Consider the following 12,413-nt stretch of genomic DNA (forward strand, 5'->3'; position numbering starts at 1 on the left):
GAGTCTTGCAGAGTTGCTTAAGGCCTCGTAAGTTGCTGAGGCTGGCTTTGAACTCATGATCCTCCTGCCTCAGCCTTCTGAGCCACTAGGATTACAGGCGTTTGTCACCATATTTTTGAGATAGGGTCTCACTAAGTTTCTTAGAGTCTTGCTGAGTTGCTGAGGCTGGCTGTGAACTTGCAATCCTCTTGTCTCAGCCTCCTAAGTCGCTGGGATTACAGGTGTGTAACACCATGCCCCACTGACTTTGATAATTAAAAAAAAAAAAAGAAAAGAAAAAAGAAAAAAAGCTCTATAGATAATGTTGATTTTAACCAGGGTTGAGACTCAATAATGGAAGGAAGAAGCATCAAGGTTTCAGGAAGGTTCTTGAGTTTGGTGGTTGAGAAAGATCTCAGAAAAAACTGTTCCTCAGGTGGTTTGAATTTTTTTTTTAAATATTTTTTTTAGTTGTAGCTGGACACAGTGTCCCTATTTTATTTATTGTAATGTGGTGCTGAGGATCGAACCCAGCATCTCGCACGTGCTAGGCGAGTGCTCTACCGCTGAGCCACAACCCCAGCCCCTGAATTTTTTGTTTTTAATAATTCTGTCAGTCTTTATTGTTCTCTCCCTCTCTCTCTCTTTTTTTTTTCTTGTGGTGCTGGGGATCAAACCCAGGGCCTCGTGCATGCCAGGCATTACTCTATCACTGAGCCACATCCCCAACCCAGATGATTTGATTTTAATAGGAAGGCAGGAAGGTCTTTGAGAGAATGATGGCTTGTATCAGTTCTGTTCTTCTCTTAGTTCCTATGTTTTGACTATTGCTTCTCATTCCCTAGGTATGTAGGAAACCTTCCAAGAATATTTGACTACTCGCCTTTAGATCCAACACAAGATTTCAACACACAGATGTAAGTACCAGATTATGTTGTTTTAGACAAAGTATCCAGTGGAGTGTTCATAGTGGTTACCACTGGGTTGTAGAATGAAAGGCAATTTTTTTTTGTTCTTTAATTCTTGTCTGTATTAAGTGCTCTACAATGATCATGTGTTACCTTTATGGAGAGAAATGAATAAAGTTCTGAGGAAAATTTAACAATGTAATCAGAAGCAAGCAAGGCAAATAAGTTAATTGTGAATAATCAAGAGAAAATGCTCCACCTCAAAGCAGCTATATTTATCAGAATTCAGAAATAATTTTAATGTCTCTCTAAGAAGACAACAATGAACTCTTTGCTTTTGTGTCTCTTCCTGGTCAGGACTAAGTTAGGACATGGCCTTCTTTCGGGTCAGTATTCAAAGCCTCCAGTGAAATCGGAGCTCATTGAGCAGGTCATGAAAGAGGAGCACAAGGTACGTGTCCCAGGTGTGCTGCGTGGATGTGTGGGAAAGGGGGACATCTACTAGCCAAAAGGTGGGTTTCTTTCTTTTTTTTTTATTTGTTTTAATTAGTTATATATGACAGCAGAATGCATTTTGACACATCATACATAAATGGAGTATAACTTCTCATTCTCTAGTTGTCCATGATGTAGAGTTACATAGGTCATGTAATCATATATGCACATAGGGTAATAATGTCAGATTCATTCTACTATCTTTCCTATCCTCACATTCCCTCCCTTCCCTTCCCTTCCTTCTGTGTATCTCAAAATACCTGTAGTTTTCCCTAGCCCCCACCACTTATTATGAGTTAGCATCTGCATTTCAGAGAAAACATTTGGCCTTTGGTTTATTGGAATTGGCTTATTTCGCTTAGCATGATACTCTCCAGCTGCATCCATTTACCTGCAACTGCCATAATTTCATTCTTCTTTAAGGCTGAGTAATATTCCGTTGTGAAATATACCACATTTCAGAAGGTGGGTTTCTTATGCATAGTCAAATGGTGCCTGCAAATTTAGCAAGCTGTCAGAATAGCAGTCTCATTTCAGAGTGAGTGGTGCCTCTCTGTGTGCTCTTAAAAATTGTGAGAGCCAGATTATGTTATTTGCAGGAAAATGATGGAACTAGAGAACATCACATTAAGCAAAATAAACCAGACTCAGAAAGTCAAAGGTCACAGTTTCTCTCATATGTGGTAGTCAGAGAGGAAAAGAGGAAAGAAAGGGATCTCATGAAAGTGGGAGACCAGTAGGGTAGAGGAAGGGGATCACGGGAAGGAAGGAAGGTGGGGGGAAGGGAGAGACTGGGGAGTGAAATTGATCAAAGTATGTTATATGCATATATGAATATGCCATAATGAAACTCATTATTCTGCACCAATTAAAAAAAAAATTGTAATAGCCAGGTAGTGCAGTCCTGTAGTCTACCTCCTCTGGAGGATCGAGCTCAGCCTGGGCAACTTAGCGAGACTTTGTCACAAAATAAAAAAAATAAAAATGAAAAAAGGGATTGGGGATGTAGGTCAGTGGCAGAGGATTTGCCTACCAGACTTCATTCTCCAGTAGTGAAAAAAAAATTATGATAGGAATAACCTGTGTCAGGGTTTCCCCATATAGAGCATATGTATGGGCCATCCTTAATGATCTTCAGAAACAATGTTCTTTATAAATACAGCTGAGATAGAAGGAATAAACCTTATAACTATATAACATCACCCCCTTAGTGGCACAGTCTTGGCCCTTACAGTGTCCTCCTTCTCCTGATCCTCAGCTTTGTTTGCTAGTGATTCTCAAAATGCTGGTTGTTAAACACCACCACACAGGTTCCTCAACCTCTCCCCAGAGCTGAAGATTCAGAATTTCTAGGGAGGGCTTGCAGGTCTCATTTCTGGCAAGTGGTCACTCAAGTAGGAGAAACTCCATTGGCCAATCATTTTTGATTGACAGATGGATTGAAAAATAGGCTTGATCTCCCAGTACTAAACCTGAGCTCCAAGTGCCTGCACAGTGGTCTTCTCTGATGCATAACTCCAGGAGGTGCTATTCAGAGCCTGATCTTTTTAAATAGCGTCCTTGGAATTGTGCAGCACACGGCTGACAGAGTTGTATTCAGCACCCTTAGCTCCTGTTGCTGCAGGTGTCCTGAGTGGAAGTGCATGCCCCTTCTCTACCACCTGCTGTCTTTTTGGAGTACCCTGTCTTGACTTAGTGGGCAAGCTCCTTCAAGTCTGTGTCTGATCTCTGTGCTTCCATCTTAAGTCAGTAGGCCTTAACTAATGCCTGTAGACCAAAAGCAAGAGAGTGAACATTCTCTTGTTCATATGAAGCTAGCTGCTTGTGGAAACGGAGCAAACAAGGGAAGGAAGGCTCTCAGGGGAACACAGAGAGAGGCAGTGTTTTGGGATGGAAAGAAGGAAGTAAAGAGGGTAGAGAGAGAAACAGACATTCTGGATGGTGAGCCCAGGACATCAGAGTGGCACAGGGTGGGAAGAACTGTGCTTCTCAAATTGCCTTGTTACCCAGCACTGCATGATGCTGTTGCTTTCCCACCAGAGGGAGTGAGACCCTCTTCTGGGATGCAGTGGAGGAGATGGTTCTCATTTGACATTCCAAAATGTGAAAATGCAAAATCAACTTAGTGGTGTTTGTAAAATTTGGTTTGGTTACTATTATAATGTCCTTTTATGCTGGTAAAAAAAAAGTGGTTCTTATATGAGTAAGGCACATGATTTATTCGTGCTAGAAATAATGACTGCTTAGCCCTGGTCTTTCTTCCCTCCGCATAGGGGTCAGTGGCCATCATGCGGTTGATCTGTAGATTCCAGCTTGCAGCTCAGTTTGCATCGAGGCATGTGACCTAGCAGCACTTGGGCCATATGTGGCCTGAAGTGTGTTTTGCTTGACTCACACAGACTACCTGAATTCCTAGCTTTTCTGAACCACCCAGAACCTCTGCCAGTCCCGGCCCCACAGTGGCAGCTGGAGTCCCACTCTGCCCTCCCTTCACATGAGACACACAGTGCCCAGCTGGCTCCAGTCCCTTTGTGGCTTGTGACCTGGCTGGTACTGTGGGTATTTGGGTTTGTGACCTTTGGTCTAGATGACTTACAAAATGCTTCCGAGTGTTGAGGCACCATAATCTAGTGCGTGGTCTTGATGAAAGAATCCAAATGTGATCTGTGTGCATTACACATCCTGGCAGTGGAGGGGAAGGCCCATCCCGCAAGAGAGGAAATGAGCAGGTCTTTGGTTCCAGTACCAGTGAGGTTCCTCTAACATTCGAAGTAGAGCACGAATTGACCTTTGTGGTCCTGCGGGTGTCTGTTTTAAGCTGTTCCTCGAAGAGACAAATAATCCATAGCAGAACTCTCTACTCCCCTTGACAGGGGATGGAATTACTTTCTGAAACATCAAGATTGTCACTGGTAATTGGTTTCAAAGGGACCAGTTGTGAGAATCTTCCTTTTCTCAGGTATCGGGAGCCCTCTGGTCAAATGGTCCTGTCCCAGCCCTGTGGCAACTTAGAGATGAACCCGAAGTGTCTCACAAGAGGAAAGAACATGCACTGAAGCAAAGAAGGGATAGATTATGAGAGGAATGTGTGGCAGAGGAGAGAGAGAGCATGAGAGAGGAATCAGAGCCTTTGGCAGAAGTGCCTTTACACAGGACCACCAGCAACCATGGGAGTAATAGCTGGCATCACATTGAGGTGGCAAAGGGCCAGGCTCTTTCACTGATGCTGGAAGTGATGCAGAGGATTCTTGCCTGAAGTTAGCTTTTGAGTGGCAGACCTAGGAATCTCACCAAGCAATGTGTCTCCTGGGACCACTATACTCTCCTGTTTCCCTAAGTGGTACTTCAGGATTTGTTTTAGGTTCACAGTGTCTCAATGTGTGGATGGTAGTGGGTAGATGACAAGATGGGGCATTTTAAGTTTGCAAATTACCAGCCTAATAGTGTGGGTTGCTCATCGCCATCTCATAACTTGGGTCAATTCTAGAACACATCCTTCCTGATATTAAATTGGTCTGCTTTGAAACGAGGTGAAAGTTAGTGTTTAATATATGCTTGCTTAATAAATATTTTTGTCTATAAAAAAGACTTGCAATATTTGTAGTGGGCACTGAACAATTTTTTGAATTGATTTTTTTTTTCCTTTTGGTGCTGGGGGTTGAATCCAGAGTCTTGTGCACACTAAGCAGGCACTCTACCACTGAGCTATGCCCCTAGCCCTACTGAATTGACTTTTAAGATAAGATTGCATTTGTCGTAGATAATACTTTAACATTAGAGAAAAGGAGTCTTTTTTTTTGTTTTTACCCCCTGAGGGCAGGAAGGTTTCTTGAGCCCGGGAGTTCAAGGTCAGCTTGGGCAACATGGTAAGCCCCGTGTTAAAAAAATTATATGTATATATATTCTTCATCCTTATGCATATTAAGACAGTGCTTTCAAACATTTTAAAGTCAAATACTTTGTAACTTCTTTCTTCTTTTGAAGATAACATATTTTACATAATTGTGTATTTGGAATAAATTATTTCTTAAAATTAATTATGTGAGTGTTCATCTAAGTGATCCTTGACACATAATCGCTGCTCTCAACTTCTTATCAGCATGAGGTGACCAGTGTTCTACTTTTCGGTGATATAACTTAAGCTCTAAATGTAAGAACTTTGTTTTCACTGAACTCTGTTTTCCTAGTTTGGGCAAATATAACATTTCTAATTTACCTTTTGAAATATGAATAGCAGCTTGGGAGATTTGGGGTTTGGATAGGGGGTAGGAGCTAGTGGTCTAAGGTTTAAGGTTTAAGATCAAAAGTTTAAATACACAAGAGTTCATACACTTGTGCTTTGGTGACAGGCTGAGATGTGTTTATCTCCCTTTTGTTGCTTGGTCTTATAAATTCTGTGCAAGCATTGCTCTAATGTGCTAAAAATCTCAATCTCAATCTCTCTGCTTGCTGATTAATTAAAGCATTAGGCTCAGGGGAGCGTGAGTGGCTAGCATCTGGCTGTCTGCCTGGTGCACGGTGTTAAACAGAAAGTCCTGTGTAAGCTTCTGGGAGACATTCTGAACACTGTAGTCTTCTCTCTAATTTTAGCTGATCGTTTTTGCAATTGCTGATGGAGAAAGTAAGTACAGTATCCTATTAATACGACAGGTTCCCTAGGCGGTTGCTATTTTGGAGACTATTTGGGCCTCCCTGTTATAGTGACTCAGAACTAGCCTTTGCTTCAGGTATCCCAAGAGCCAGCTCACCAGAGAGAAGGCAGATATGACTCATGGTCAGTTTGGGCCTCATTTTGTGTGTTAAGTCCATGGGGACACTCAGGGGATGTCACTGATGTGCAGTCAAGTAGGAAACATGCTTTCTCTAGCTCAATTTCTTTTTATTTTTTATTTTAGCTTTTAACGAACTATCCTATACAGAGCCTCAGCTTTCTTTTTTTTAAAGAAAAAATATTTAAATTTGTATATGTACATGAAAGTGGAGAGCACAATGAATCTCAGCAGCTTCACTAGCTCAGTGATTGCTGGACTGCCCATTTTGCCAATCTGGTTCCATCAATCTTCCTAAACTCTTCCCTTTCCCTCTTTCCCCTTCTTCTTTCATTTCTCTTTCTTTCCTGCAGTAATTTAACACATAATTCATAACCCTACTCTCTACCTGTTAATATTTAGAATGCATTTGTAACTATAATGCCTTGGTTGTTTTCATTTACCATAAATATTATTTAAAATGTTAAAGACATGCCAACAAAATTAACAATTCAATCTTTTTTAGTCTCATCTAATATCCAGTCCATTAGATGATTATTATTGTTTAATATGCAGATTTTTTTCCTGCAGTGCTGAAGATATCTTTCCAAAGTTATCTTCCTCTTCTTTTTGTAAGCTCTTGATTTGTTGAAGGAGCTGGATCATTTGCCCTCAATACCATGAGGTATTGCTCAACCTGTGTTTCTTAGAAACTGGTAGATAGATCTGGAGGCTTGATTAGATTCAGGCTCAACATTTTTTAGAGACTAACTTCCTCTTATCTAGATGTGAATTGAACATAGCCATAGTTGAATCTTCCCTTTGAAATCCAGGATACAGTGGGAGTGGGGCATGGGTGAAGAAAGATGGGGCCAGCTGATATTCAAGGCATGAAGCATGGAGTAGCTGAATTTAAGCTCAAATGCTCAAACCTAGCTGCCAACCCCAGGAGCTGGTCTGTATGTAGAAAGAGGTACATCTCTCTAGGTAAGAAGCTTTTCAGATAACTTCCAGGTGATCACCTGCTCTCAAGCAATCACTGGACTGTTGATCATGGATTAAGCAAGGTTAGTTGAGGCGGGGCTTGGTGGTGCACGCCTGTAATCCCAGCGGCTTGGGAGGCTGAGACCGGAGGATCATGAGTTCAAAGCCAGCCCCAGCCAAAGCGAGGACTAAGCAACTCAGTGAGGCCTTGTCTCTAAATAAAATACAAAATAGGGCTGGGAATGTGGCCCAGTAGTTGAGTGCCCCTGAGTTCAATCCCTAGTTCCCTCTCCCACTAAAAAAAAAAAAAAAAAAAGATCAAGGGAAAACAAAGAAAGAAGATAAGCACAGAAGGGAAGAGGTGGGAGGGGAATGAATGAAGCTGGGCCACATTCCAACCACAGGGCTGTTTCTGGTGGTTGTCACCAGGGTCTCTAATGAAACTTCTCCTCTCAGTTGTATCACCACTTAGTGGCACAGAGGTATAGCCAGCTCTTCAGAATTTACTGACTTGTTGAATTTTCCAAAGCAACTGCTCTCTGTGATCTGTGTTGGGGACTGGCGGCCACAGCACACTCGAATCACAGCTGGTAAAGTAACACCCTCAGTGGCAGGCAGCGAATGCCTACTTGTGTGAGTACCTAAACAGAGAGTGCACAAATGGGAATCCCACATGATGTCTCCATACTGTTAAGAGTGGAGAAATCATTGCTGGACTGGCCTGCAATGCTGGGTTTGAAGAAGACCTTTCCAGAATCCAGGACATATTATCTTCTCTTCTTGGCAACTTGTTGGCTGGACTCAGTGATGAGAGGGTGAACCAGAAAGAGCATTAGGACACTAGAGAGAGGGAATGGAGAGACTGGTTTCGCAATGCAACCCTGGACCAGTTGCTTATCCTTCTGTGCCTCAGCTTCTCCTTCTATCAAGTGGAGATAATATTCATCATCACCTCTTGGGGTTGGATAAATTAAGCAAAATATGCATATACAGTGTGAAGAACTGTGCCTGGTACCCAGTAATTTTTTTTTATCCAAGCACCTGGAATAGTGTCTGAGATTTTCTAGTACTTAGTAAATAACTGTTGGATGAATGTATAAATATTAGCCATTATGCCAAGATAAGGTACCATCATTGCATGCCTCTGTCAGCTGGTGCTATGTAGGCACACACTAGCATTGTGAGTGAAGAAAGGCACAACTTTACATACTCTTGAGAGATGTGTAACAGGTAGTAAAATTAACTGGGTCAGGAATAAATTGGTCTTTGTCTAGCATTGGAAGCACATTTGAAGCCTTGTAAGCATGTAAGCTGATCATTTATGTTCTGGTTCCTGGTCCTCAGATGTCCAAACACTACCATTTTGGGGAATTCTCAAAGGGCTACTAGCACTGTTTTGGGTCCTCTGTAGTGTTTCTTAACATTAACAACAGGTGTATGTGTGTGTGTGTGTGTGTATGTGTGTGACGTACATATATAAACTCCTAGAGGGCAGAACTCCCAGTAATAGAACTCCCAGTAATGCCCTGCAGAGAGTACGTGGTCAGTAAGTACTGGATCACTAGGCCAGTAAGCCCTCAGCAAGAGGGGAAAATTCTCTGGAATTAAGTGAGAAATAATTGCTTAGAATGGGTGCATTGGAGAGATATTATGTGTAGCGCTGCCTTTGGCTGCAGGGAGATAAAGGAGTTTCTCTTCACCTGTTGAATCTGACAGTAATTCTGCAAATCCGTCAGGGACTCCAGACCATAGGAATTGGCCTTGGACGTCCATGAGAACTCAGATAGGCGTGAGACAGGGCCTGCCCCTGCTAGCACCCAGTCAGGCCATGGAGATGAGCCAGAAGCGGGCTGAAAGTCTTAATTGTGCTAGGAGCCAGTGATGGCCCAGATGGCAGGTTCTCTGGGTGTCTGTCAGAGCAGGGGAATGTGGCTTGGTAGGTAAGCAAGTGGAGGTTTTATCAAATGTGGGGCAAGTAGCAGCCATCGCATTTGCAGAGGGCAGGAACCACCTTTGGCGCCACTGCCGAGGTGAGGTGTATTTCACTGAGCTCTGGTACGTGCTCAGTGCTCCCTGACATGTGTCTAGTGGGTTCGCTTTGTTGTTGCTTCAAATAGCCTGACGCTGGAGTCAGAGCCGAACCTGGAGTCCACCCTGTTTCTGCTTTGCTAGCTGCATGGCCGTCTGTCATTAAGACCACTCATCTGGCCCTTCTCTGCCAGTCTCTTGTTTCCCTTGGTGGGGATAAGCAGAGAACCTACTTTCTGGGGTTATTTGTGGTATTAATGGGTCAACAGGTGTCACCATTGTCAGGTGGGTGAACTTGGGGTGACAGCTGGGACATGGGTCTATCAGGGGCCTGCCTCTAGCACCAAAGGCCATGTAGAATCTTCCTACCTCCTGAAGTGTAGGTGAGTTTTCTAGATTTCTAATACTGAAAAGTCCAGGTCATATCAAAGCCACTTGAATGCTTCTCCCTTTTACCAAGTCTGGAGTCTTAGGAAACAGTAGTACAGGAGGGTGGGTGTCACTGATTTGTATATATATTTTAATTTTATTTTTTCCTTTTGTCCTTGATCCACTTCTTTGCCTCCTTTTATTCCCTCTGTCCCCTTCAGAGTCGAGGGTCAAGTAGGATGGGGAGATGAGGGACCCACCTCATCCAGAGGGACCCACTTCACCTAGATAGTGCTGTTTGGCCCCCTCTTGGCTGTCACATGTTTTGTGACATGGCTGGCCTTTTTTTGTGGGGACACATTAGTGGTTCTTTTGAGATGCCCCCTCCAACATCTCACCTCCCCATCTCATAGACCTTGCAAGGACATTTCCTTGAGGTCCTTCTCTTCTGACCTCTGAACCCTCCATCCCAGGTCTCATCCTGAGCCTCCTTTGCTGGCAGACAGCTCACCAGCATGTGCTGAGTCTTTTGGGGGGATGCCTGGAGGCCTTCTGAGCTACCCGCTTAGCCCCCGGGGAAGTTCATCATCTTTGTCCTGACATACTCCCCCCAGCCTCCTGCTCTTCCCATGCTGCCCTCCTGGCAGCTGCAGCTGGCCTCTTCCTGCTTCTCCAGGTGAGGGGCAAGCCCCGCCAGCTCCCAGGAGCTCCCTGTGTGCTGATCCACAAACAGTGCAGGGTGGATCAGGACTTTGGGAAGCTCTGCGTTAGGTCACAGGGCCATGCAATGCCATTTTCCTTCCTTGCAAACACCCTGACCGTTGCTCGAGGTTCTTTTCTGTACCCCCAGGGAGCAGAGGGGAGACACTGTGGAGCATCCTCCTTTTTACCTTCCCTAACGTGTCAGCTCTGAAATGGTCTGTGACAGAGTGCTTTGGCCACCATGTAGCAGGTCCTGTAAAGATGGGCCTCGTGTCTGTCTTTACGGGTGGAGTGTTTATCACCCACTGTCCTTAGTCTTGAGTCCACAGAAAGAGTCCCAGCCTGTTCTCCCATAAGGCTGCAGTGCTTGGCCGATGCTAAACACCCAGTGAATGTTAGCCTTCATCCTTATCTACTCTTCTTGGGCTTCTGTGTTCTCATGTGAGAAATGAAGTTCACGATCAGCTCTGCTCTGCCTGTCAATGTGTGTGAAGGTTTTGTAAGTCAATTTTATCTTTCTGTTTAGCCTCAACAGAATGGGATCTCTCCACGCATGTTTAAGGCCTTTGTCAGCAAGAGCCACCCAGAGTTCTCCTCCAACAGGCAGCAGGATGCCCAGGAATTTTTCTTGCACTTGGTGAATCTTGTAGAGGTGAGTCTTCCAAAATGCTCAGAGAGCTGTAGAAGTGCGCGTGGGAGTCCACTGTGGCGTGACCAAAATGCCCCAACTCTCCTTACCTCGGTCTCTGTCTTGCAGCTCTCTGGGCCCAGGGCACTTGATGTGACTGTTCCTCAAGCCCTGGGTTCCAGAGGCTGGTGGATCTGCCAGAGCTTCTTTTAATCTGTGCATATTATAGGTGTGTTTATCAATTATTTCATTGGCCTTTGTTTTTGGTCCCTAAACAGAGCCCCTGGAGAGCCCCACGCGGTACTTGGTGTCCACCTGCACAGCTCAGAGGTCACACTGCTCTCAGCAGAGTTGAGTCGTATTAAATACTGTGGTTTTTAAAAGCTGCTGAAAATCCTAAGGCCTTTGTCTCCCCTTAAAAAAAACAACAATCTTTCCCCCGCCTCTCTTTCTGATTACAAAATCCATCTATACGGTCACATCATACATGCTTTAATTTTTCCAGGACAATTATTTCCTCCCTTTCTTTCTTTTACATTTGGGTCCTACCCTCTCTTTCTTCTAATTCCATTCATGTTATGTTGGTCCTTCGGCCATGATTTTTTTTTTTTTTTTTGTATTTGGGGATTGAGCCCAGGGGTGCTCTACTGCCGAGTTACCTCCCTATCTCTCTCTTTTTTTTTTTTGAAAAAAACTTTGAGACAGGATCTCAGTAAGTTGCTGACACTTGGTCTCAAATTTGCCATCCTCTGGCTTCAGCCTTCCAAGTTGCAGGGATTACAGATGTTTGCCATTATGCCCTGCAGGCCCTCCATGATTTTTAATGGCTGCATAATATCACTTCACAGATGAACTAGAATTTATTTAACCAATTCCCCAGTTTTGGATGTCAGATAAATTCCCGTGTTTTGTTGTAAAGTACTCTGATGGACTGTCATGAGCAGGGGAAATGTTTAGTAAAACAGGTCTTCATAGTAGGTTGACAGTCGATATTATGTTAATTTTTGTTCGTGGCTGTTAAACATTGCTAAATTTACTAATGTGATATGATCCAACCTTCAGAGGAACCGCATCGGCTCAGAAAACCCGAGTGATGTTTTTCGGTTTTTGGTGGAAGAGCGTATTCAGTGCTGTCAGACCCGGAAAGTCCGCTACACGGAGAGGGTGGATTACCTGATGCAGTTGCCCGTGGCCATGGAGGCAGCAACCAACAAGGGTAACTGTTCCAGAGCTGGAAACCAGCCCCGTGTGGCGTTGTGTGGGAAAACCCTGCACCAGAGGCAGAAGGGGGGATTCAGGAGCAGCCAGGGCTGAGACCTGTCGGCATCTGGCTTGCACATCACCTGTCACCTTTTCCTTAATCCCTACGGGACTTTGGAATGCATTGCACGTTTTATGGAGGCATTCTGGGTGGAACCTACTTTAATGCCTATAAATTTGGCCAATTGGTTGGAGTCAGTGTGACTTTGGGGGAAATTATTTGTAATGGTGGAGGTAGAAGGTTCTTTGACATCATCCCTCATAGGTAGTCCTGTGAGGTCTGAGGGAAATGATCAGGTCAGGACTGCCTTT

General features: G+C 44.0%; 1 protein-coding gene across 1 annotated transcript in view; it reads left to right on the top strand.

Moving 5' to 3' along the window:
* The window catches only part of Usp13 (ubiquitin specific peptidase 13), a 104,423-nt gene that overhangs the window by 59,224 nt on the left and 32,786 nt on the right, over positions 1–12,413 (top strand). The window contains exons 9-12 of the mRNA XM_046466887.2: positions 825–896; positions 1,245–1,338; positions 10,740–10,865; positions 11,904–12,057. Of these exons, the coding sequence (XP_046322843.1) occupies positions 825–896; positions 1,245–1,338; positions 10,740–10,865; positions 11,904–12,057 (446 nt within the window). The remainder of the gene's footprint in view (positions 1–824; positions 897–1,244; positions 1,339–10,739; positions 10,866–11,903; positions 12,058–12,413) is intronic.

This window comes from Marmota monax, unplaced genomic scaffold (assembly GCF_021218885.2).
Source record: "Marmota monax isolate L192 unplaced genomic scaffold, Marmota_monax_Labrador192_F-V1.1 WCK01_AAM20220418_F8-fsc00074, whole genome shotgun sequence".
Lineage (NCBI taxonomy): Eukaryota > Metazoa > Chordata > Mammalia > Rodentia > Sciuridae > Marmota > Marmota monax.